At 46.5% G+C, this 26703-nt stretch overlaps 1 protein-coding gene across 1 annotated transcript in view; it reads right to left on the reverse strand.

Moving 5' to 3' along the window:
* LOC115090297 (alpha-N-acetylgalactosaminide alpha-2,6-sialyltransferase 2-like) overlaps nucleotides 1–26703 on the reverse strand; it is a 118859-nt gene that overhangs the window by 11643 nt on the left and 80513 nt on the right. Inside the window, exons 5-7 of the mRNA XM_029599211.1 lie at nucleotides 9235–9373; nucleotides 9051–9151; nucleotides 8820–8903 (exon numbers count right to left, since the gene is read on the reverse strand). Coding sequence (XP_029455071.1) covers nucleotides 8820–8903; nucleotides 9051–9151; nucleotides 9235–9373 — 324 coding nt within the window. The remainder of the gene's footprint in view (nucleotides 1–8819; nucleotides 8904–9050; nucleotides 9152–9234; nucleotides 9374–26703) is intronic.

Raw genomic sequence — 26703 nt, forward strand, 5'->3', positions numbered from 1 at the left:
CATCAAGTGGCCAAAACTGTAAACTAGACAACTACATCGAGAATTTCAGACAAGGATGAAAACTCGGCCTTCCAGCAAACAGAATAAAATTCTGTATAACCTTTTTTCACTACCAAGAACCGTCCCTGAGCCATTTCAAAAAAGGAATCAAGACATGGCTCTTTAAACAAGCATACCCCAATTCCACCCAATCCTAACCAATGTCCTCCTTGAACCACTTCAGTCCCAACCTAGCCTATTTCCTTTCTCCCCGACCTCAATTTACCATCCAGTACCCCCCCCCCCACTCCCTCCCTTTTTCCTCTCCTCTGTACCCCCCTCTGACCATCCCTACTCCCCCCCCTGCTCCCTCCCCTAGCGCCCCTAGCCTCCCCCTACCTCGCCCCCTCACCCCTCTAACATTTTCTCCCTGAAAACACTTTCACCCTATGTACCCGGTTCCCTCCACCCCCTCCTCTCATTACCCCCCTTCCCTCCCTACCCCCCTACACCAGATGCTAACCGTACTTACGTGCACTTGCCCCCTCTCTTACTGTAAATAAGTTTCATATGTTAAGTGTCTCAAGTGCACATGCCCCTTAACTTTGTACATTAGTTCCTTTGCATATCTAATTCTAATTGAATGCAAATAGCTGTAACGCTGCCTGTTGACTCTCCTCTCCTATACTTTTGCATATCTTCCAGTTAACCCCCTCCCCTGTTCATTGTAATTTCCTTTCTCAGTTATTTGTAAACCGACATGATGTGTCCTACGAATGCCGGTATAAAAAAGTTTTAAATAAATAAATAAATAAATAAATAAATAAATAAAAAGCCTATAAAACATTATCATCAAGCCAGCAGACAAAGCAGGCTCATTGGCGATTATGGACACAAAAAAGTACATAGAAGAGGGGCATACATGCTCCAGGAAACTGACTGAGGAACGTACACAAGAATACACTCAACAGTTGAAAAGTCTTATCAACATGTTTCCAAAACAAGTACAGTCTCAACTGAAAAACCGGATACCAGCCCGTCTGTCTGTTGGCACCTTCTATGTGCTACCCAGTATCCATAAACCTGGGAACCTTGGCAGACCAGTCATATCCAGTGCTGGCACACCTGCAGAGGAAATATCTGGACTTACAGAGGGAATTCTGAAACCCACGACACAGCTTCCCGCGAGACACCACAGAGTTTCTGAACAAGTTAAAGCTACTGATCTAACTCTCTCCTGGTCACTATACAGCAATATTCTTCATGCAGATGGTATAGCTGCAGGTGACAAATTTCTCATGACATCTGCCCTGGACCACCAATACAGTCACCAGAAATTATTACAAAATTAATCAAATTCCCCCTGACACACAACTACTTTAGCTTTAATAATGACATCTATTTACAGCTCATGAGCACTGCTGTAGCCACCAGCACGGCATTAAAATACTGCTACCTTTTTATGGCTGAACTGGAAGAGACATTTTTGAACAAACATCAGACTAGATGCTTCAAATACCACTGGTATACTGATGACATTTTTATGATTTGGACAGAGAGAGAAGAGAGTCAAAACGGTTTTACACATGCTCACAAACACACATACCGGCCTGTTCCTTCTCTCTCAGGCACATGCACGCTGGCTCCACTCCCTCTCCTCCACACACACACACATGCTGACCCATTCTCTCTCTCTCTCCCCCCCCCCCCCCCCACACACAAACACAGCTGGCTTCACTCCCTCTCCTCTACACACGCAGGCTGGTTCCAACCCCTCTCCTCCACACTCCCCTGTCCACTACATACACAGGCTGGCTTCATTCCCTCTCTTCCACATACACATACACAGACTGACTCCACTTCCTCTTCTCCCTTCCCCCCCTCTCCCACAGGCTGACTCCACTCCCTCTTTTCCCCATACATACACACTCACAGGCTGGTTCCATCCCTCTCCTACACACACACACACACACACTCCAGTCCAGGGCCTAGCTTTTTTGCTGCCTGTGCAAATAATTACTGTGCTGCCCCTCCCCCTCTCCTGATTCATTCAGTCGCTGTCCTGGGCCCATGAAATAAAGCCCAGCCCCCTTCAGTAATCTCTACTTTAAAAAACTGACATCTGCTCATTCCCTCATGGAACCCATGGTCAAGGGAAGAGTATTAAGTACCCTAGGCAAACCTTACAGCCTTGCACACATGCCCCCCAACATACCCCCTTTACAGACACACACAATTAAATTACGCATTTATAACTAATTTTACATAACAAAAGAACATTCAGTCTTCTGAGGTAAAAATATCACTTACAACATGCATATTATATTTACATATGTTTTACTTTAATCGTCCTATTCCCCATTTTCCATTGTTGGCTCTGCACTTGTATCCCCCTGTATTTCAGTATTTTATGCCTCGTACCCCAGTATTTCCTATGTCTTGTATTTCAATATTTCTTACACCCTGCATCTCAGTATTTTCCTTTCCCTGTTATCCCTGCTCCATCCTGCAGTTATGTGCAAGTTAAGCCACTTCTCGCCTGATTATGACTTCACGCCCCCCCCCCCCCCCCGTACTCCGACAGTCTATTCCCCTCCTCCCCCGTGTATTTTAGTACCCCTCCCCTTCCCTTCCCACTAGTTTCTACGTTCATTTTAGTTACCCCGTATTTTTTCACCCCCCTCTCTCCCGCTCTATGATTCCCCCTCGCTCCCTTGCCTCCCCTAGTCTTGTTTATTGTAAATATATTAAATTATCTTTGGTTCCCCATTCGCTCCCTTGTCTCCCCTACTCTTGGTCATTGTAAACACGTTAAATTTTCTGTAATCCAATATGTTCTTCTTTCTTTGTCCCTCCCTTCCCCCACCCAGTTTATTGGAATACGTTAAGTTATCTGTAAACCGTTATGATGTAAATCTGTTAGATTATCTGTAATCCAATTTGTTGTTCTTTCTTCGTCCCCCCTCTCCCCACCCTTGTTTATTGTAATACGTTAAGTTATCTGTAAACCGATATGATGTACCCTCGAATACCGTTATAGAAAAGTTCTTAAATAAATAAATAAATAAATAAATAAAATAAATACAAGCACTGCTGTGGGGTGAACCAGAAAACACTGAAAAAAAGACACTTGGAATTCCTATGGAATTAGACTTTTTGAATTGTGTGTTGGGTGTGGGGTTGACCCTCAGTAAGCCATGAATAAATGGAATTACCATTACAGTATGGTAAACCTCCCATACCAAAACAACCCTAACTGCCAGCACTCAAACAGTAAGAACCTTATAAATGAAAAGGCAACACTGCACATATTACACAGGCCCTAGAAGACCAATATAACTCCTATTAGAAAAAAAGAACACATTAGACTGCTATAGATTACTACACAGAAACTACATGCCAGAAAAATACCTTACCTCAGTCATACATTCAGAACACAGACAGACATGACCAAATATAGAATAAAGAGACCAGAAAGTATAAATATAAACAGGCAGAGAAGATCTGAACTGGAATCCACAACAAGCCAGTCTCTATATGCAGAGCTCAATGGAAAAACAGAAACATTACCATTCTTCATAAAACTTTAATAATAAAATCAAGAAATACAAAACATCAATCAAAATAGTAAAATCAATTCCTAAAAAGAATAAAAATTTCATATCAATTAATGAATAGAATATCCAAAATTTCCCAAACCTCAATAAAATATTTCAAAACATCTGATGAATAAAAAATCCAGTAATTAAAAAATGTCCTAATATTTCCCAAAAAGTCAAAAAAAATTTCAAAACAGCAGAACATAAAATTGCATCCAATAATTAAAACTAATAAGGATTTAGAAATCTCCTGCTCTCCATACCTGGGATCTTTTGATTTCCAGTCACCCTGAGATTGTCGTGGATTGGGGGAAGTAGGGCCACACAAACCTTATCTTCTCTCTCTCACAAACACACACACACACAATAACACATTCATTCTCTTACACACTCCCTCTTCTCATATACATGCCTATGCTCCCATAACACTCCCAGGCTCTCTCTCCCTCACAGACATATTTATGTGTGTATGCATGCCTGTGAGATCCTATGTGTGACACATAGGATCTCACAAGCACACACACACACATGCACACAGACACATGTAGACACACATATGTACATAGGCTCATACAGACACACACACACACAGGCTGTCACACACAGACATATACAAGAACACAGGCTCTCACATAGGCTCTCAGACACACACATGCACACAGGTTCTCACACAAACACACACACACACACAGAAGCTCTCACACACACACATACACATACACATGCACACACGACCTTTTCTTCACTTCGGGCCCAGGTGGAATGAGCTCCACTATGGCCCCGAAAGCGTCTTCTTTACTTTGGACCATGATGGGATGGGCTCCACCACAGCCCTGTGGGCCTCTTCCTGACTTCGGGCCATGGTGGGATGAGCTTCACCATGGTCCACTGGCCTTCCTGCACTGGGGGGGCGGGGGGCGGATGTGAAGCAGAAGCTGTGCGCATTTGCAGGAAAAGTTGTGCCCGGGCGCGCACACATATAAGAGGGAACACCAAGGCCTCCATATTTTTTGACCACTACTGGGCTGAACTCCGCCAGCCTGCAGCTTCTCCTTCTTCAGCTGCTGGCTAGTTGTGCTCCGCCGGTGGCCCCGCAGCCTCATCTGCTGCTGCTGCCACCGCCTCCCCAGGTGTGCTGCCTTGTGCAAATGCACGGTGTGCACACCCAGTCCTGCTCCAGTCCCTCTCCTTCAGATGTGCCGCCGGGCGGAATAGGACCCCCAGTGGCTGCAGGCCTCCCACACTTCTGCTGATGGGTGGCATGGGATCCTCTGGCGACCAATGGGCCTTTTCTTGGTTGGGCAGGATTCCCTATGCCAGGTGCCCCCTGTATTCTGACGCTCGGGATCCTTGGGCCCCCCACTACACCACTGTCACCCAGATCTCCCATCTGGCTAATAGTACAGACACGTTTAATAGCCAATCAACATTCTTCGCTAGTATTAGCATTAATAGCCACCTCTTATAATGTTATTATATATATATATATATATATAATTATTTGATCTTCATTTTCCTTCTTACTCCTAGTTATTGATTCCCTGTTACATGTAACTGCTTTTCTGCACCATTGTTCAAATTGTAAAGTTTATTGCACCCCTGTTTCTTGTGAACCAGCATGATGGGACTACTGTCTTGAATGTTGGTATATAAAAAAACTTAAATAAATAAATAAATAACTTATGCCAGATAATTAGCAGGTATAAACATATGTAAGTTGGAAAATGTATGCATGCAAATGTCTTTTAAAATAGCAATTTTCATGCATAACTGTTGGCTTCGTCCAGGATTGTCCCTGGACCACCCCTTTTTACATGCATATCTGTGCACTTGAAAGAGAACATACCTTTGTATTATGGACATTTATAAAATATGGAATACGTAAGAAGCAGCTACTTGTGCGCATATGTGCTAACTTTTACATGTGTAACATTATGAAAATTCATCTTACAGGATTAACTATAAGCCGATACAATAAAGAACTTAAGTTTAACTGTAATCCACAGGCTTATTTGCAGTGAAGATGAATAACTGAGCTTTTAAGGTGGTGATAGATGTCACTGTAGTCTAATGGCCAGGTACAGACCTTTTCCCTTATGGGTGTATGAGCATGGTTACTCAAAATCCCCAAATGACTCCTCCAAGTAATGGCTTTCCCTCAGGTCTGATGGACTTTTATATTCTGTGCCAACGCTGCAACAAGCAGCACCCCAGTTACAGATAACAGTGGCCTGGCAATAGCTCTCATCCACAACAACAATAACATAAGTTCAGTGTTTCCCAACCTTCTGAAGTCCAAGGCATGACTACCACTGTTCCCTTTAAGCTGCGAGTGTGCGAGGCCGCACACAGCCTTTCTCACAGCTGCACACAGCTGTTACCCGTCCCCACACAGGAAGACTGTCAGGCCGTGATGGAGCTCATCCCACCTCGGTCTGAAGTGAGAAGACCAGAGGGGGCCATTGTGGAACCCATCCCACCACGGCCAGAAGTGAGAAGACCTGCAGGGCTGTGGTGGAGCCCATCTCACCATGGCCCAAAATGAGCAGGAGACCGGCGGGGCCATGGTGGAGACCATTCCACCATGGCACAAAGAAAACAAGAGGCCCCCAAAACTCCAGGCACTCCTGCTTCTTCCTGCTTGTGCAGCCTGGAAGAAAAAAAGTTGATGGAGCCACGCAGGCAGGAAGGAGGAGGAGTGTCGGCCCACATGCAAAAAAGGACAATATCTGTGGCAGGGCCGCCGTGGATCCCATCTCCTTGCAGCCCAAGAAGAGGAGGCCCGGAGGGGAGAAGGAGGATGAGGCCCTGTAGAGAGTGAGAAGATGTTGAGAGACTGTGGGCCGGATATTCAGAATTACGTGAGCGCGTAGATTTGTGCGCGCAACCCGGCGCGCACAAATCTACGCCCGATTTTATAACATGCGCGTGCAGCCGTGTGCCTGCTATAAAATCTGGGGTCGGCGCGCACAAGGGGGTGCACACTTGTGTACCTTCTGCGCGCCGAGCCCTAGGGGAGCCCAGATGGCTTTCCCGTTCCCTCCGAGGCTGCTCCGAAACCTATCTAACCCACCCCCCAGCCCTATATAAAACCCCCCTACCTTTGTTGTCCTATTTACGCCTGCCTCTGGCAGGCGTAACTTGCTCGCACTGGCTGGCTGCCGGCACGCGATTTCTCCGGCACGGCCACCGTGCCGGAGGCCTCGGTCCCACCCCCAGACCGCCCCCGGATCGGCACCCCACCCACTCCCCCGCCCCCTTCCCGCCCCTTTTTCAAAGCCCCGGGACATACGTGCGACCCGGGGCTTGTGCACGTCACCGAGCCTATACTGAGATGAGTGTGTGTGTGTAAGAGGAGGAGAAGTGAGTATGCATGTACGTGACAGTCTGGGGAGTGAATGAGAGGAATGCGAGTGAGTTTATGTGAGGGAGCGTTTGTGAGAATGAGCATTTATATGTGAGAACGAGTATGAGAGTGAATATGCAAGTGTCTTAGTGTCTTAGTGTGTGTGTGTGTAAGTTTGTGTGCATGCTGCTACCAATTGTTCCCTCTAAGGACTGGGTTGCTGTGAGAATAAAATTGATAGGCTTTTGCATCAAAGAAAGTAGTACTCACAGGGTAATGAAACCAAACATTTTTGTTCAAGAGCAAAAATGTTTGCACACAGCAACCCAATCCTTAGAGGGAACATTGATGACTACATTAACAAAACTGTTGAGCAGCACATCAGTCTCCATAAGGCAGGCAATGCAGACTGAAGATGACACGTATGGTCAAAAGAAGAGCTAGGGAAGCACTGAAAGCCCCATCAGACACTCCTCCAAATTTTAAAACAAGGGGAGAAGGGGAAGAGACGCACAGTAATTCACCACAATGGGGCAAATTCCCTCAACGTACAAGTGCAGCAAAAGAAATCGGTATGATACAGGCACCGTCTAAGTAAGTTATCTTGGCTGTTGCATATGGCTGCCAGAATTATTTCACTGCTGCTGCTGCTCAGAATGAGTCACATCCAGTGCCAAGTGCATGATCTCCCTATCTCTCTCAGCCTGGGGCTAAGACTGGGGCTGGAAGCACTCCAGAGGAAGGTAGGAAGAGGAAGATAAGGAGGTGCCGTGTGCACTGTGTGTGCTGAATAACATGGGGACTAACTCTCCATGCCATGAATGCTGTCCATTAATTACCATGCTCCAGGGCTCATGCTAGAGTTAGGAAGAAGAGGCATGCATGATTACAAATGTTCTCAGACAGTAGCTCCTACATGTTTAAGAGTCACTGCTGGTGACCCTTAACTGTTCTATGTTGCTATGATGTGTTCTTAACACATCATAGCAACAAGAGTAGTCACTGCTGGTGACTACTCTTGTTGCTATGATGTGTTAAGAACAGAGCCCAGATGCTAGTTTGGATCGCAACATCAGGCAGTGATGACTTAACTTTACCATGGCTCACTCTTTGGAAAACACTGCTGTAACTCCTAATAAGTTACAGCTGGTCTCTTCTCACACTGCCCATTATTCCTCTGCTGCCCAGTCTAGCTGGGATATCCACTGTAGATCCCAGCAGAGAATATCAGGCTTAAAAGGCAGAATCACAAGCAGCACACCTGATGTCCTGTTTTCCTCTCTCTCTCTCTCTCTCTAAAGACCTGGGCAGATTTACAATCTTTGTCCTCTCAGCTTTTTCCTTGGTCAAATCCTACCCTGTGTTCCAATGACTCTTAGAGACATGTGATCAGGGACATAGTGAAGTCTCATGATGAAATGACAGGCTGAGGCAGCCATATTGAGAAGAACTACAGATGCCCCGGAAGGAGTAAATCAACAATATCTTGGCTGCACTTTTATGACATGAATGACTGCATAAAGAGAAGGTAAGAGATCACTACATATAATTCAAAGACTAATACATCAATGTTTCTCCCAGTTTCTGCTGAAGCTGCAAGAAAGCTGGCTTCCAAAAGTTCAACAAAAATGCCTTTGAACCCATGAAAATTTTGAAATGCAATTCTTTTGAATTTTGTGCCAAGATTTCACTGACTAGTAGTCAGAATGACAATGTTTACATGTGGCAAGCATGCATGGGACAAGGGGCTACTTTTTGTCTTCTGCTACCTTGCAGCGTAACTTAACTCCTTGTAAGCACATGACTCCAGTATTCTAATTTCTTTTCCCAGCAGACTCTTGTTGGTTTATGCTTTGGGTCACTAAAACAAAAGGTTGAAGAAAAGGGAAACATACCTGTTCATAAGATAGCGCATGAAGTCCGGGTGTAACATCTTGAATTTCTCTTTCCTTAGGTCCTTCCCAAAGTAAAAGGCAGGGCTGGAAGAAGGGAAGAAACAGAAGGAAGGGATCAATATCAGTCTACACAGCTGGAACTAGTGAACTAAATCTTTAATCCTGATTTGGAGAAAGGCACCTTATTTACAAAAACCAGTAGTGACACTTCCCAGGAGATCAGGAGCTCACCTTTCCATGTTCTTCTTTTTATAAAACTTTGATTGCGTGAGAGCGTCTTTTAACAACAAATAATCCATGTCATGGTCCGGCACGAAGACATATCGCGTTTCCTGTTGTGAGATTTCAGTCAGTGACTAATAACAATAATAATTAGAAACAATCATTTGGATTTATAATGCTAAGGGTTCCTTACCATGGATTTAGGAGTTTCACGGAAACCATCGCTTTCATAATTGGATAAAGAATTTATCATCGTGTTGGAGGAAAAGACATAGAAGGAAGTGCGTTTTCCAACATCTTCTTCAAACTCTTTGAGAATGGCTGCATTGACTCTGTGAGAGGAAACAAACAGTTTAAGATATTAATAGGAATCCTTAAGAACATTTTTTGGGGATCAGGGTATCTTTGGTGCAGGTTTGGGTGATAAATTGATCCTACAGAGTTCTGTTTTGTTTGTTCATTATATGGTTTCTATCTGCTGCTTAAGAATGCCTCCAGGGGGGACGGCTCAGAACCAACGTCAGGAAATACTTCTTCACAGAGAGGGGGAGGTGGAGGCCTGGAATGCCCTTCTGAAGGAGATGGTGAAGAAGAAAACAGTGAAAGAATTCAAAGGGGCATGAGATAAACACTATGGATCTCTAAAGACTAGAAGACAGAAATGAGATAAGCGTGCAGGGGGGTAACTTGCTGGTACGGCGGTTACTACCCTTAGCAGAAAGCATGGAGATTACTACCCTTATCCAATATGCTTTGATGCATGTAATGCAACTGCAACATTGTTCCCTGCTTAAACAGCAGGAGGATAAGAGGAATTTGATTCAGACGACAACCGAGGGCCCCGACTTCCATGGTCTGGGATACTTTTATGCGGACATAGGGAAAAAAGCACAGGACTGCTTCTACGGCCAATTCCTAAATGAAACGAAGAAAGCATGCATGGGGGTAACTTGTTGGTGCAGCGGTTGCTATCCTTAACCAAATAAATCCTGATACTTTTGATGCAACTCCAACATTGCTCTCTGCTTCAATGGCAGAGGAAGAGGGGAAATGGATTTAGACAGCAACAATCAAGGGCCCTGACTTTTACGGTCTGGGGAACTGATGAGCATAGGGGTAACCGGCACAGTGCAGTGGTTACTACCCTTAATAGAAACATGGGACTATTACCCTTGTACCCATAAGCCTAGATACTTCTATTGCAACTGCAATATTGCTCTCTGCTTCGAAGGAGGGGTGTGAGGGCTGAAAGGAAAGAAATTTGGAATCAGGGATAACAAACACGAACCATAGCTTTTTTACAGTCTAGGGTACTAATGCTCAGATATTAAGAAAAATACACAGGTCTGCTTCTATGGCCAAGTCCATAAACAAAGCACATCAAGCAAAACTGACAGATACATGGGGGTAACCTGCATGGCGCGGCAGATACTATTATGGGAATCTTGTGGGGCAGACTGGATGGACCATCAGTCCTTTTTTGCCGTCATTTCTATGTTTCTATGTTAAGATAAAGCAATCATTCCCTCAGAATTAATATTATGAGTTGTTATTTTTCTTGAACTATTTACTTTATTTCTTATGCTGATGCCAGTTTATATTTTTGTTTACTATTGTAAAGCAAAGCATCAGAGCAGAGGGAGATAGCAATACAAGAGTAGTGGAATCAGGATGGCTACCAGTCCAGCTGAGAACCCAATAAGGCTCCTAGTGGCCTATCGACCTCCTCAAAATAACATCTCATCCATTCAAGAACTACTAGAACGGATTAAGATCGTACTCTAAGATTCACTAAACTTGTGTTACGGACCAGTAGGAATGTGCAGAGGCAAAAATGTCATTTTGGCTCATTTATTCATTTGGTAGGTCACAATCATTCATTTGGTTTGTTTTAGTTGAAAATTATTTTCATGTATTCATTTGTTCATTTGTTTCTCATTAAAGTCAATAGGGGAAGCAATGTAGCCTAATCTTTTCTAATGAATCTTATGGGCAGACATCATCAGAAGGGTGAAGGATGCTCCAATACACCAAGACTGTGACTTTGTTGCACCAAATGTAGCATGAATAACCCAATACATTGTAATGGGGCAAAATGCTATCAGCAGTGGCAGGAATTCTTCAAGGCACTGTGAGAGGAGCAAGACAGCAGCAATGGTGGCCAGAACACCCCAAGGCTCCAAAAGAGGGGCAAAGGGCACCAACAACAGTGGCATGAACCTTCCAAGGCAGCATGAAAGGGGCAAAACGGCACCAAGTGTAGCATGAACAGTGCAAGGGGGAACAAAGCACCAAAAAATAGCAGGAAAACCTCCTAGGCAGTGATAAAGGTTCAAAACAGCAGAAATAATGGCATGAAGACCCCCAAAGTGACATGAGAGGTATAAAACATCCACCCACAATGGCAAGAACACTCTAAGACTCCAAATGAAGGGCAAAGAGCTCCAACCAAATTGGTACAAAGCCCTAGGCAAGGAGAAACTGGAGGAAATCCCTGGAGGAGGCCTCATGACATTTCAGTAAGGCATCATTAGGGGAAGGAGCTGGCTATTTAGGCTTGGACTTGGTCTTCCCCATTACTGTGTATAATCTCAGCCCTTTCTGTATTGTCTTCCTCCTCTACCTCCTCACTGGAGGCTAAGATGCTATTGACTGGAAATCCCAAATTCTCTTCAGCAACTAGCTGTTCAATATTATGTGAATCAGGGAATCCAGGACATGATTCTTCTTCTGAATCAGTTTTTGCAAATACTGCCTTCACTACCCGAGCAGTAGTAAAAATGAAAAAACATAGTCCTGGTTTTGGGTGCTGTACTTCTGCTGCTCCTGTCTTTTTCTGTCACATAATCCATTAAAGGCTAAATGTTGGATGAGACCAATAGTCATTAACCATTAGGGAAGAGAGTTTGAAGAACAGGTCCAAGATGCCATGAAACCATTTAAGGTACCTGGGTAAGGTATATGTAAAGCACTGAATTGCCATGGCAAGACCAAGACTTAGAAAGGACCATAGTGTAAGGGAATTTGAAAAGAATCCTGAAGACAGCTGGAACAGAGGAGGAAGCAGCCAAAGATACCAATAGTGTTGGAACAGCAACAGCAGCAGCGGTGCTGGAAATTAAAATCATAAATGGTAGGTGCAGAGCAATGCATCAAGAAGAGTGGCACTGTTTAGCAAACAGAGTTAGAATGCTTGGCAGCGGCACTTACTGTCTACAGGCTGGCTATGCCTATGTAGTGTACTACAATTGTACTTTATAATACTACACCCAGTAACTCTCACAGATGATGCAAAGATGTCTCGCATACACTGTGTATATGTGCTGACTCATTGTGCAACATACAGAGAAGAAATAGACAAGGCTCAGGCATATTTTCACTGCAGTCTGCCTCTGAAGCTAATAGTAAGTGCAGGTAAGAAGACAACAGCATACAGAATGAGACAGAAGGCCAGAGTGGCATTAAAACCTCCCCAGGATATAGAATATGTAGAATTGACATCAGTATAGATGCATCAGAACCTCCAAGCCCTAGAGTGCAAGGTATCGCAAACAGCAAGGAGGTGTCCAAACCTCCAAGGCATAGTGTGTATTGCATGGCAAGCAACACGGAGGCATAAAAACTCCAAAAGCACTATGAGAGGGTTAAAGAGGACCAATAACAATTGTATGAAGAGCCCAAGGCAGTGAAGACTTCAAAATAGCAGCAAAGGCAACATCATCAGTGCAGGAACAAGACAGAGAGGTAGCAAGACTCCTAAGGTGTAAAATCAGGGGCATGGAAGCTAGGCAGCATAAGAGCAAGACCCCTAAGGTAAAGCATCAGGAGCAGAGCAGCTAGGTAGAGTGGCAGCAAGACCCCCAAGAAGTAACATCAGGAGTATGGCAGCAATACCTCCAAGGGGAAGCGTCATGATTAGGGCAAAAAGGCAGAGAATCAACAAGACCCCCAAGGTCTAGCATTAGAGGCATGGCAGCTAGGCAAAGTGGCAGCAAGACCCACAATGGGTAAAATCAAGGGCATGACAGTGCAGTCAAGTGGCAGCAAGACCTCCAATGTGTAATGTCAGGAGCAGGGTAGCTATGCAGAATGGCAGTAAAACCCCCAAGGTGATTTCAGTCATCTTACCACTTGATGGAAAATTTGGGAAACCCAGCAAGAGCCAACTGATTTTCAAGACCACCAACGGTGGTAGCGCCACTTGGCAATACTGATCATCACATGATCAAATTTGAACTAATGACTGGAAGGGGAGCAATATGTAAATCTACAGCTCTAACATTAAATTTTCAAAAGGGAAATGTTGATAAAATGAGAAAAATAGAAAAAAACTGAAAGGTGCAGCTGCTAAGGTTAAAAGTGTACAACATTGTTTAAAAATACAATCTTAGAAGTGCAGTCCAGCTGCATTCCATTCATTAAGAAAGGTGGAAGGAAGGCAAAATGATTACCAGTATGCTTAAAAGGTGAGGTGAAATAGGCTATTTTAGCAAAAAAAATCCTTCAAAAATTTAAAGAAGGATCCTTCTGAAGAAAATAGGAAAAAGCATAAGCATTGTCACGTTAAGTGTAAAACATTGATAAGGCAGACTAAGAAAGAATTTGAAATGAAGTTGGCTGTATAGGCAAAAACTCATAATAAAAAGTTTTAAAAAATATATCCGAAGCAGGGCGGATTGACCTATCGGGGGATCGGGCTTCCCCCGGTGGGCCGGTCACTCCTGTCAAGTGATTTTTTTTAAATTTTTGTATTATAAACTTTCCAACCAAAGTATTAGGGGGCGCCGCGAGCAGTGGTATCCCGAGGGGAGCCAATGCCCCCGGGCGCAAGGAGGCTCATGCGGCCACTGAGCAGCAACATGTATATAGGAGGCAGATCGGCAGGGCCGTGGTGAGGTTCACGTCACCACGACCCGAAGAAAAAGATCGCGTTTAAATGCGCTGATACTCCTCCTCCTTCCTGCCTGTGCAGGCCCGGAAGTAAACGATGCCGGAGCTGCGTGGGCAGGAAGGAGGAGGGGCATCAGCACATGCAGAAGAGGAGCAGCGCTTACGAGCCGCTGCAATGATTCGCGGCGGCCCGAGAAGAGGAAGAGGCCTGGTAGCAGGGCCGCCGCGGCCCGAGAAGATCAGGGCCGCTACAGAGCCCATCCTGCAGCGACCCGCGAAGAGGAGGCCCAGAGGTGAGAGAGAGGCTGAGGGTCTGTAGAGTGTGTGTGTGCGTGTATGAGATGAGATGAGTTGAGAAATTGTGTGTGGGAGTGAGGATCTGAATGTTTGCAGAGACAGCATGTGAGAGCCTCTGTGTGTGTGAGAGAGACAGCAAGTGAGAGTGAGAGCCTGTGTGTGTGTATATGAATGATTGTATGAGAGAGAGCATGTGACAGTGAGAGCCTGTGCTTGAGTAAGAAGCAACATGCATTACACTTGGTAGCTGGACCTGTTGCCAAAGTGAGTTGCATCTGGGGAGCTGCCCTTTGCTCTGATGATGTCATGTTATGCTGGTGGACCCATGGACCGAGAGGGAATTGAACTACCTGTGGGGTGGAGCCCCACAGGTCCCCATTGTCGATAGGTGAGACTGGTGGACAGCAGAGGCCCAGCTGGAGCTTTACCAATACAGCCCACAGTCCCCTTAGGTTGAGCCCTTGGGTGTCAGGGCTGACTGAACGTAGGTGGGGCTTCTGCAGTGAAGGAAGTCCAGGTGTAGAGATGAAGCCGTTGCTCAGGCTGAGGTCCAAAATAGGCAGCGAAGCTCAAGGTCAAGGGTCAGACAATGGTCGAGGCAGGTGGCGTAACTCATGGTCAAGATCCAAGAAAGGGTCGAGGCAGGTGACATAGCTTGAGATCAAGGTCCAGGCAAGGGTCGAGGCAGTCGGCGTAGCTCGTAGTCAAGTCCAGTCTGAAGTCAAAGCCAAGATCAGTCCGAGGAATGAAGGAAGAAGGCGAGGAACATGGGAGGCAGGAAGGAACTCAGGAAGGCAATCCACACTCTGAAGAGAGAAGACCTATTACTAAGGCAAAGGCTGGAGGCAGGATCCAGCCTTATATAGTCCTGGGAGAATGACATTATCAACAAGGGCTGCTGGGCTTTTCCCGCTGTGGGCCCTTTAAATTTAGAAGAGAGGCATGCACGTGCGCCTAGGAGGATGCAGGGTGCAGGAGGAAGTCGGCAGCATCGGGCTGGCGGCTCAGAACTGCGAAAAAGAGTGGCAGCGGTGGCGGCGACTTCCTGCTGCTATCAGGAAGTCTGAGGCTGGCCCAGCTGCAATGGTGTGGTGTCGGGTGAGTGAGGCTGGCCGTGGAGCTTTGTGGCCGGCAAGCATAACAAGTCATCTCTAGGGAACCGCAGGGACTTTCCCACTGTAGTCCCTTTAAATGACAGGAAGTGCAGCACATGCGTGTCTACGGGAAGGGGAAGTGATTTACTTAAGGTGGCCATGCCGGGAAGTGGCTTTCTGCTGCATGGTAGCTGGCAGTGTTTCGCCGCATTGGGAAGCAGCAGTGCCCGTCCTGCCGGAGAGGTTAAGTGTTGCGGTTTGTGGGAGCAGTTCACAGACCGCAGAGCGCTGAATGCAACGCATGTGCACCAAATCCAGAGACTTCTTGCCCCGGAGCAAATAAGCCGATTCAATGGTCTCCTTTATCCAGTAAGCCAGGGTAGAGGCCGCTTCTTCCTTACGAGGACCATCAAATCGTACAAAATTTGTCAGACTTGCAAAAAGAGTTTGTAACCTCTAAGTACTGCAGAATAATCCTCTGCATGTCCAAGCACCTGAGAAACAGATACGCCGGATCCACACGCCTCTCAGAAAAATGCCAAGCGGGAATTTGTCTGATTAATATGAAAAACAGAATTCATCTTAGAGAGGAACAATGATACAGGCCAAAAAGATCGCACTGGATCACCAAGAAGGAATCCCGGCAAGACAAGGCCTGCAACTCTGAGACCCATCACATAGAAAAAACAGCAATAAATGCCATCTTAAAATAAGATCCTTCAATGAAGCCTGTTTTAAATGCTCAAAAGAGGCCCCCATCAGAGTTTTCAGTATCAAATTAGGATCCTGTGGGGGCACAATGGGCCGAAAAGGGGGTCACAGTCTCTTGACTCCCCTTAAGAAGTGGCACACATCTGGATGAGCTGTTAAGGAACCAGCCCTCAACGGGCCCTGGTAGCATGAGATGGCTGCCAATTTTATCTTTAAGAAGCTCAAGGCAAGCCTTTTCTCTAAACTGGACTGAAGAAAAGCTAGAACACTAGAAACACCAGCCCACCAGGGGAATTCCAACCTGTACCCACAAAATTACTCAAAACAGCTACCAGACACGAATATAAGCCAAGGAAATTGACCATTTCCAAGACTTTAACAGCATAGAAATCACTGCCGAAGAATTCCCCTTCTTGTGGAGCTATCTCTGCTCAATAGCCAAGCTGTAAGACAGAATGGAGTTGGATCCTGGCACCAGAAGACCTTTTTCCTTCAGAAACTGAAAGGGTCAGTCCACTTGCAGCCAAATGAGGTCCATATACCATGGTCTGTGAGGCCAGTCCAGAGTGATCAGAATGACCTGCTTGTTCTCCTGTTCCACTCTCTGTAGTAGCCTGCCTATGAGTACCCATGAGGGAAAAATGTGCAGGAGCTCCCCCTCCAGCCAGGGCTACACCAGAGCATCGATGGCCAATCATCGAGATATGGGTGTACTGTGATGCATTCGCAGGAGAGCTCTGCAGCTACCACAACCATTACTTTAGTAAACACTCGTGGTGCGGTTGCTAGACCAAAAGCAATGCACAGAAGTGGAAATATTCCTGCAGCACACATAAACGTAAGTACTTCTGATGCCAGTCCCAAACAGGGATATGAAGGTTGGCCTCCATCAGATCTACAGAGCATAGAAACTCTCCCTGATGAACCGTGGCAAGCACTGACCACAGAGTCTCCATGCAAAAATGTGGCACCCACAAACTGAAGTTCATGCCCTTGAAATCCAAGATGGGACAAAATGAACCGTCCTTCTTGGACACAGCCACACCCCTGCTCTGAGGATGCACTGATACCACCTGCTGCAAGAGCTGCAGTTTTAGTAGGGTCTAGCAGACAGCCTGTTTGGCTGGGGCTGAGCAGGGCGATTCGTGTCTCAAATTGGACAATGAAGATCCAATGCATAACCCAACCGAATAATCTCCAGCACCAACTGGTCAGACGTTATGTGGGACCACTCCCTGTAAAACTCCCGCGAAAGTCCCCTATGAGAACTAGAAGGATGTGAACCTGTGGAGTCTCATGAGGAGACTCTGTTGTGGAGATGCTTGCATCAGACCTCTGCCTTCAGGCTTCACGAAGTCTGACCCTACTCTGCCAGATCCAAGTTCACTGTGGAAGTAGCCTCAAGGAATTGTCTACCCGATTGGTACTGCCAACAGGCCTGAAACTGACCTCAACCTCTGCCTGCTCTATAAAAGGAGTGGCCCTTGTTCTCTGGCAAATGCTGGGGCTTAGGGACCTCGAGATTCTTCACTAACTGGTCCAGATTTCCCCAAAGAGAAGTTTACCCTGATAGGGCAACTTCTCCAGGCAGGTCTTGAACCAGAGGCAGCAAGCCCAATTATGCAGCCACAGAAGCTGACGCACCGCAACCAAAAGGGCCACCGACTGGGTGGAAGTCCGTAATAAATCATACAGAGCATCCACCAAAAAAGCCACTACAGACTCCATTCTTTTTTTTTTTTAATTTATAACTTTTATTGGCAAAATATAAAACAGCTGTGCAACACGTACAAAATCCAATGTAATCATAAGTGAACAATGTGTGCCATTATACCAGCGAAGAAGCCATTTCACTCTAGTATATCCCCTTGGATCCCCCCCCCCCCCCCCCCCATCGAGTAAGCTAGTCTATATCATCAATCATATAGCAGCAAGACACATGGTCAGCAATTCTCCTGATAGCGAACAGAAAAACGCAAAGGCGTGAGTAAGATAACATCGTGGCAGAACAGCGGACCACCAACAGCATAGATTCCCCAATCCCCATGACATCTGCTTTCCCAGACCAGCTACAGAAACACCAGAAAACACCAGAAAACACCAGTCCTGAGTTCCACCAATAGGAGTCACTGTGTTTATCCATGATTGGTCACTGCGAAACCATAGGAAGTCGTAGCCAATGTTCGTAGCGACCCCAGACCTTGTGAAAATGCAGGGACGATTTGTTGCGAAATGCGGTAATCTTTCCCAAGGTGTGCGTATGAAGAACCAACGCCTGAACCATGGTTAATGTTGGCACCCCAGGGTCCTTCCAACACCGTGCTATAGCACATCTGGTCGCAGTCACCACAAACTTAATAAAATAATTATGAGATTTGGATCTATCTTGGAGTTCAGCATTCAGGAGTGCTTGTGCTGGTGTGAGTTGAATACAGCCATGCAAAATCGTAGAAATCCAGGTCGATATCGTTGTCCACAGCTGTTGTATTTTGGGGCATTGCCACCATAAGTGGAAAAAAGTGCCCCGCTCCCGGCAAAGTTTCCAGCAAAGCCCTTGTGTGTTTGGCACGTAATGCTGAATGAGACTTGGGGTTACATACCATCTGTAGTATAATTTGTATCCATTTTCGATATGTTGTGTTGATATAAATCCTTTCCGTAAACTTTGAAAAATTGTCAGCCAGTCCTCCTTTGTCCAGGTACATTGTAAGTCCGATTGCCATGCTCGTATGTGTGACGCAGACTGGTCAAAGTCATCGCTCAATAATCCATAGATATTAGTAATATGTTTAGTTACCATGTGGGAATGTCTACACATGCTCTCAAATGATGAAATACCCTTTGCAAGGTCAGCTTCAATCCGATTGCTAAGAAAAAAGTGTCTAACTTGGAGATAGCGGAAACGTTCCGCATGACCCAGCTGAAATTGGCGGCCAAGGGTAGGAAATGATAACAATCCCCCGGGGGACCAAACATGTGACCATTGGGAAACACCTTTATCTATCCAAAATTTAAACGCCCGCGGATTGCCAGCGGGCCGAAACCCCCGGTGGTAAAATAAGTGGGTGCTATGGAAGAAGCCTTGAGAACCCACAAGGGCTTTCTTCCACCGGTCCCATACGGTCAGAGTAGCTTGCACTGTCTCTGGTAAAGGCAGTCTGGGAAACCTAGAAGTCTGGGTCTGCCACAACAATGCGGAAATCGGAAAAGGTCCTATCAGGGCCTGCTCCAAGCGTACCCAAGGTTTGCTCCTTGTGCTGTCATGCCACTCTATGGCTGCTTTCAAATGGGCCGCCCCATGGTATCGAGCTAGATTAGGCATGCCTACCCCTCCTCTATATCTGGGCAGGTACAACGTTTTCAGAGCAATCCTAGGCCTTTTTCCCTTCCATAGATATTTGTTTAGTCTCCGTTGCCATTTATCCAATAGCTTAACAGGAATAACAATGGGTAAAGTCTGCAGTAAATACATAATCCGGGGCATGACATTCATCTTCAGGACAGCTAATCTCCCCAGCCAAGAAATGTGGTATCTGTCCCACTCCTCCAGGTCTTTATATATCCTCCTCAAAAGTGGAGCATAGTTTAAATGAAAGAGATCGGGCTCCGTTCCCAGATAGATCCCCAAATACTTCAACTGGTGCTTGGCCCTTTTAAAGGGAAAATCCCTTACAATTTGGCCTATTAATTCTGATGATGCAGTAACATTTAGCAATTCTGACTTTTCCCAGTTAATCGAAAACCCCGAGACCCTGCCAAATGCGGCCAGCTCCTCCGAAACTGCCCGCAAAGATTGCAGTGGGTCAGTAAGGGTAAACAAAATGTCATCTGCGAATAAAGACAGTTTTGAGGAAAAGTCTCCCACACTCACTCCAGAAATGGACGTATTACTCCGGATACGGTGCTTGAAGGGTTCTAGAAAGAGTGCAAACAGCAGTGGGGACAGTGGACACCCCTGCCGGGTACCTCTTCCAACCGCAAACGAAGAGGAATATCCCCCATTAATTTTGAGACAAGCCGTGGGCGCTTCATACAGTTTTTGAATCCATGTAATAAACTTATCTCCCAAATTAAATAATCGCAAGGTATGGAACAAGAAGGGCCAATGCACATAGTCGAAAGCCTTTTCGGCATCGATGGCTAATAGCAGCAGGGGGACCCGTTGGGAACGGGCCCACCCCATGATGTCAACCGTTTTGCGGACGTTGTCCGACGCCATTCGGCCCGGTATAAAGCCAGATTGATCGGGATGCACCAGATCCGGCAGAGAAACATTAAGCCTGTGAGCTAAAATTTTGGCCAGTATTTTCATGTCTAAATTAATTAAAGAAATGGGTCGGTACGAACCGCACACCGTGGGGTCCCGGCCTGGTTTCGCCAGGAGTGTCACCCCGGCCATATTATCTTCCGGGGATATCGAAGCCGCCCCCTGCAGGGCATTAAATAAGGAAACCAGCGGGGGCACCAAAAGTACCAAAAATTTCTTATAAAAAGAGGCGGTATAGCCATCGAGCCCTGGCGACTTGCCCACTTTCATGGATTTTATGGCCCAAGTTACTTCTGCCGCAGTAATATCCCTGGTAAGAAATACCTGGGTCTCAGGGGGGATCTGGGGTAATTTAAGATGGTGAAAATAGGCTTCCAGCTCATCGGGCTTTATGGTGGTTTGTGCCCCATATAATTCCGTATAGTAACGGAGAAAGCGTTGCCGGATATCAGCATTAGAAGTTAACATGTTTCCGCTTTCATCCTTTATTTTAACAATATTTGACTGGGCCTGACGGACCTTTAATTTTCGTGCCAACTGTTTACCCGATTTGTTACCCCCTTCATAGTATTGCTGCTGACTGCAAGTTAGCCGATGCGCGATTTGAGCCGCCTCTAGATCTGCCAAGTGCTTGCGTAGCGTGTCGATTTGCAGTAATAAATCGTAGGGATGTGAATCGTTTTCCATATCGTCTTAACGATAGAAATCATGTGGCAGGGCAAGAAAATCGTCTTAGGCACGATTTTTTAGTTAAAAAATCGTTAAAAATCGTTTTTTCCGATTAGTGCGCACTAACGGGAGTTAGTGCGCACTAACTGGGAGTTAGTGCGCACTAACTGAAAATGATACAATTTGACACTTTTCAGGTCAGTTAAGGTCAGTTTAGGAATGAATATGTATTCCTATTGGCTGCCCTCTTATTTATTCATGTTACCAAGTTTCCTACTGACAGTATATGGGGGATGGGAAATGGAAACAGTTGGTAGCTTGACAAAACAAGTAATGTGATCAGTCAATGTGACTAGAACTTGTGCCCTAACCCTGATACCAGGGGTATTGTGATCTTCCTGCACACAGTGCCCTATCCCTATTAATACCAGGAGTGTTGTGATCTTCCTGCACACAGTGCCCTATCCCTAATACCAGGGGTGTTGTGATCTTCCTGCACACAGTGCCCTATTCCTGATACTGGGGGTGTTGTGATCTTCCTGCACACAGTGCCCTATTCCTGATACCGGGGGTGTTGTGATCTTCTTGCACACATCCCGGTATCAGGGATAGGGCACTGCATGCAGGAAGATCACAACACTCCTGGTATTAATAGGGCTAGGGCACTGCATGCAGGAAGATCACAACACTCCTGGTATTAATAGGGATAGGGCACTGCATGCAGGAAGATCACAACACCCCTGGTATCAGGGATAGGGCACTGTGTGCAGGAAGATCACAATACCCCGGAGGAGTGAGGGTCAGGCAGCTCCCCCCTGTCTGTGAAGCCAGCCTCTCACTAGTAATGCAGGGAGGGAGCTGTCTCAGACTTCACCATCCTCCCCCCCCCCCCCTCACCCACACACCATTCACTAGCTGGGACATGGGGGAAGTCAGGAGTGAGGGTCAGGCAGCTCCCCCCTGTCTGTGAAGCCAGCCTCTCACTAGTAATGCAGGGAGGGAGCTGTCTCAGACTTCACCATCCTCCCCCCCCCCCCTCACCCACACACCATTCACTAGCTGGGACATGGGGGAAGTCAGGAGTGAGGGTCAGGCAGCTCCCCCCTGTCTGTGAAGCCAGCCTCTCACTAGTAATGCAGGGAGGGAGCTGTCTCAGACTTCACCATCCTCCCCCCCCCCCCTCACCCACACACCATTCACTAGCTGGGACATGGGGGAAGTCAGGAGTGAGGGTCAGGCAGCTCCCCCCTGTCTGTGAAGCCAGCCTCTCACTAGTAATGCAGGGAGGGAGCTGTCTCAGACTTCACCATCCTCCCCCCCCCCCTCACCCACACACCATTCACTAGCTGGGACATGGGGGAAGTCAGGAGTGAGGGTCAGGCAGCTCCCCCCTGTCTGTGAAGCCAGCCTCTCACTAGTAATGCAGGGAGGGAGCTGTCTCAGACTGGTATCAGGGTTAGGGCACTGTGTGCAGGAAGATCACAACACTCCTGGTATTAATAGGGATAGGGCACTGTAAGAGATGACTGTAGTAGATTGAATAAAGATCTGATGTTTCTGCTCTCCTCACACCAAACAAAAACAACACACAAGCAGAGAAGCCCTTCTTACAAAGCTGAGCTAGTGAGTTAAGTAGGAGGAAAAGTAAACATACTTGTGCCAGTGTGGCTACTTAAAAAATACACTTACCAACAATCAATTACATATATTTGAACTGTGTACAGTTCCAGCCAGGACCACCTTTCTAAAATGCACAGTGATTGGCAAATTCAACATGCACTAGCATTTCAGGTGCCTGCTAACAAAAATAATAAACAAACAAGTTCTAGTCACGTGAGTGCTGATCATTACATTACTTTTTTTGTCAAGCTTCCAACTGTTTCCATTTCACATCCCCCCAACCATTACCTCAGTATTAGCCTTGGTAACATCAATAGATAAGAGCACAGCCAGCCAATAGGAATACATACATACATATTCATTCCTAAGTGACCTTTACTGACCTGGGAAGTGTGAACACTTTGTTTCATTTTCTGTTGGTGTTCGTTAGTTTCCAGTTCCATTTCCCATCCCCCCAACCATCACCTCAGTGGTAACCTTGGTAACATCAATAGATAAGAGGGCAGCCAGCCAATAGGAACACATATTCATTCCTAACTGACCTTCAGTGACCTGGAAAGTGTTTATTTGTATCATTTTCAGTTAGTGCGCACTAAATCGAGTTAGTGCGCACTAACTCGAGTTAGTGCGCACTAACACGATTTAACGATTTTTAACGATAAATCGTTAGAATTTCTATTGTATCGTGTTCTATAACGATTTAAGACGATATAAACATTATCGGACGATAATTTTAATCGTTGAAAAACGATTCACATCCCTAATAAATCGGCCTCCCCAGTAGTGGAATGCACCCGCCCTAGCCTCTGTAATCGCATTAACGTATCAACCTTGTCTTGCTGTTTGCATCTCTTTACATAAGCCCCCCTAGCAATAAGCTTCCCCCTCATCACCGCCTTCAAGCAATCCCATAAGGTAGAGGGAGAGGTATCAGGATTATCATTAAACTGCAGGTATTCTTGAATGTCCCCGTATAACTGTGTACAGAACGCCTCATCTTCGAGGAGGCTATCATTAAGTCTCCAATATTTTCGCCCCTTGTCGTACCCCGAGAAATGGAAATCTAAATACACGGGACCATGATCAGACCAAGTAATTGGGCCCAGGGACGGATCTAGAACCTGGTTACAACAGCCCTTATCCACCAACAGGTAGTCAATACGTGAATAAGAGTTATGCACCCTAGAGTAGAAGGTATAGTTCCTGGATGTGGGGTGCCATACCCGCCATACATCGACCAGGCCATGATGTCGCAGAAAGTGGCGAAACGCCTGCCTGTCTGAGCGCCTGGTGGGAGAGGTCTGATGGGAGTTATCTAGGCGGGGGTCCATTGTCAAATTAAAGTCCCCACCGAGGATTATATAACCCTCTGCCCACAAATCAAGTAGCTGAGAAAGACCTTCCATATAGGCGCCCTGCCCCGCATTAGGTGCATAGGAACTGACCAAGGTGTATTTATCCCCTCCAATAGCAATGACCAGCACTAAGTACCTGCCTTCTGGGTCTGACTGGCAAACCAATTCATCAAATATCAGATCTTTATGGATAAGTATTCCTACCCCTAGATATTTATGGGCCAACGGCCTAGCAGCCCAATATTGTTTGGGGAAATTAGGGTGTTTAAGTAAGTACTCATATCTCCGCTTCAAGTGTGTTTCTTGCACAAAGGCAATCATGGTACGCTGATGAATCAAATCGTCAAAGAGGGATTGCCTTTTTAATGGGGTATTTAGTCCCTTCACATTTAGGGACAGAATGTTGAAAGTAGTCATGGAGATAGATATGAGAAAGTTATCAGCCCAAGGGGCAGTGTCAGCCGTCCCAACCACTGCAAGAAGCTGCCTGGTTTACCCGCCCTTGAGTACCATGTGTACACTATAGACTGAAGTCGATGATAGCTGCTACTCTCTAGCTTCCGCCCCCGCTTTCCCACCTCCCCCACAGCTTGATCCCTTTGCCAGGGCCACGCTGTCTGGTTAAGGGAGGAGTCAATCATCCCAGCATTAGTCTACCCCTAATGACATCCTATATGCTAATGGTAACAGTGTCTGACAACAGAGCATCACTAACAGTATAACAGTTTAGCTCAGGTCTTTACGCCTTAACAATAAGACAAACAGTAACCATAGGTGAATCAAACTTAATAGCAAACAATGATGGATACCATAGAAACCAGAGTCTAATCCACAGGTCCAAAAGTAATGGCCCAGCCTGGGCATGACCGCGGATAAAAATCCGGCGAATGAAAGAGTCCCCTGCAGGAACTCCCAAGCCCTCACCGGTCCGAGGCACCGTGCTGCGTGGGTGAATCAGTTTGTCGCCGCAGCCTTTTGTCGCCTCTGGTCACACGTTGCCAGCGCGGCGGTCCCTCCCGCTGCACGGTCGGTTTTGGGGCGGCAGGTAGGCCCACGAGCTCCGGGTAACCCGTGTCCCGCAACATAGTGGAGGCCTCAGCCGGTGTTTTCGCCCGTAATGCTTCGCCTTTCAGGGTGAAATTGATCCCAAAGGGGAACATCCACCTGTATCGAATAGATTCCTTTCGTAGAAAATCAGTAATCGGCTTGAAATCCCGCCTTTTCTTTATCGTTGTGGGCGAGAGGTCCGTAAAAATCATGACCTCATTGCCCTGCCATTTCCAGCTATTCTGCTGCCTAGCTATGTTCGCTATTTTATCTTTAACGGCATATTCATGATAGCAGGCGATTATGTCTTTGGGCAGATTATTAACCCGGGGACCAAAAACTCTATGAGCTCTTGCAATTTTTACCTCCTCCACCTCAGGCGCCGTGGAAGTAGAAGCGGAGCCCGCTCCGGAAGACAGAAGCATGGCGCTGATCTGGGCCACGGTGGCTATACAATCTGCATATTCCGGGCCCTCCGGGATGCCCCTGAAGCGAAGATTCTGTCGCCTTGACCTGTTTTCTAGGTCTTCCATCTTCTCTTGCATACGTTCCATTTCCTCCTGCATGCTATGGATTTTATCGTGCTGATCCTTGAGGTCCGCGCTGTTAGCTTCCGCCCGGGTTTCGACCTCAAAGATACGGCGGCCATTTTCAGCGATATCCCCCTTCAGCTCCTCTATAGAAGACATAATGATCGCAGTTTTCGCCGCTATTTCGGATTTAATTTCGTCGACCCAGCCCTTCATCTCCGCTTTCGTAAGGAGCACTGTCTCGGCTGTGGAGTCACCCGCGGCCATCTCCCCGAGGTCCGCGGGCTCGTTGCTTGCCCCCGCCATGTTGTCACCCGGAGGCTCACCTTCCAGCGGTAGTTTACTATATGAAAACTTTTTTAAGTCTACCGTTCTTCGTCGGTGAGACATCTGCCGGGGAGCCCGAAGTTAATAGGCGTATTTTGGCCACAGATCGCTAGTTAGGACGCCCGATGTCAGAGGATTTAGCTGACGCCGAGGGGGAGACTCAAATTTAGTCCGCCATCTGCTGGGATGACGTCACATCCTCCCACTACAGACTCCATTCTAGCCACCTCCTCATTCTCCGGCAATTGTTGGATCCAATAGTGTCCATACCACCTTTGCCGAACAAATGGAAATTTGGACGGCTGTTGCTGAGGAATTAAATTCCTGAGGGATGGCTCCAAGTTCTTGTCCTGTGGATCCTTTAGGGATGTGTTCCCCTCCACAGGAATGGTGATATGCCTAGTGACAGCAGTCACTAAGGCTTCCAGAACCAGAACCTGGAAAAACTTCTCTTCCAGTGGAAGAGGATACAGCCATTGCAAGAGATTGACCCCCTTGGATGCCGGCTTCCGCGGATTCCTACTCAGCCAACATCATGTCCTCTACCTCTGGGTAGAGCGAGAAGGTGGTAGTGGTTTTCCGCTTCCCCTTAATTATAGAGTCCCACACTGGAGTCTCCTGAGGCTTTGTTTTCTCCAGTCAGAGACAAGAAATCAGCTGCTCAATGAGATAGCCTATCTCATCCTTGTGAAACAGCTGAATCACTGAATCTGCCTTGGGAACTGCAGGAAGCTCTCCCTCTTCTAGGGATGCCGAACTCCCAGCATCCCTGAGCTCCTCTCCCATATCAGGCTCCTCTCAAGGAGTCCTAGACTTATATCTACCTTAATTTTTGTCTTAGCTTTTATTTTATGA

The sequence above is a fragment of the Rhinatrema bivittatum genome, chromosome 4 (genome assembly GCF_901001135.1).
Source record: "Rhinatrema bivittatum chromosome 4, aRhiBiv1.1, whole genome shotgun sequence".
NCBI lineage: Eukaryota > Metazoa > Chordata > Amphibia > Gymnophiona > Rhinatrematidae > Rhinatrema > Rhinatrema bivittatum.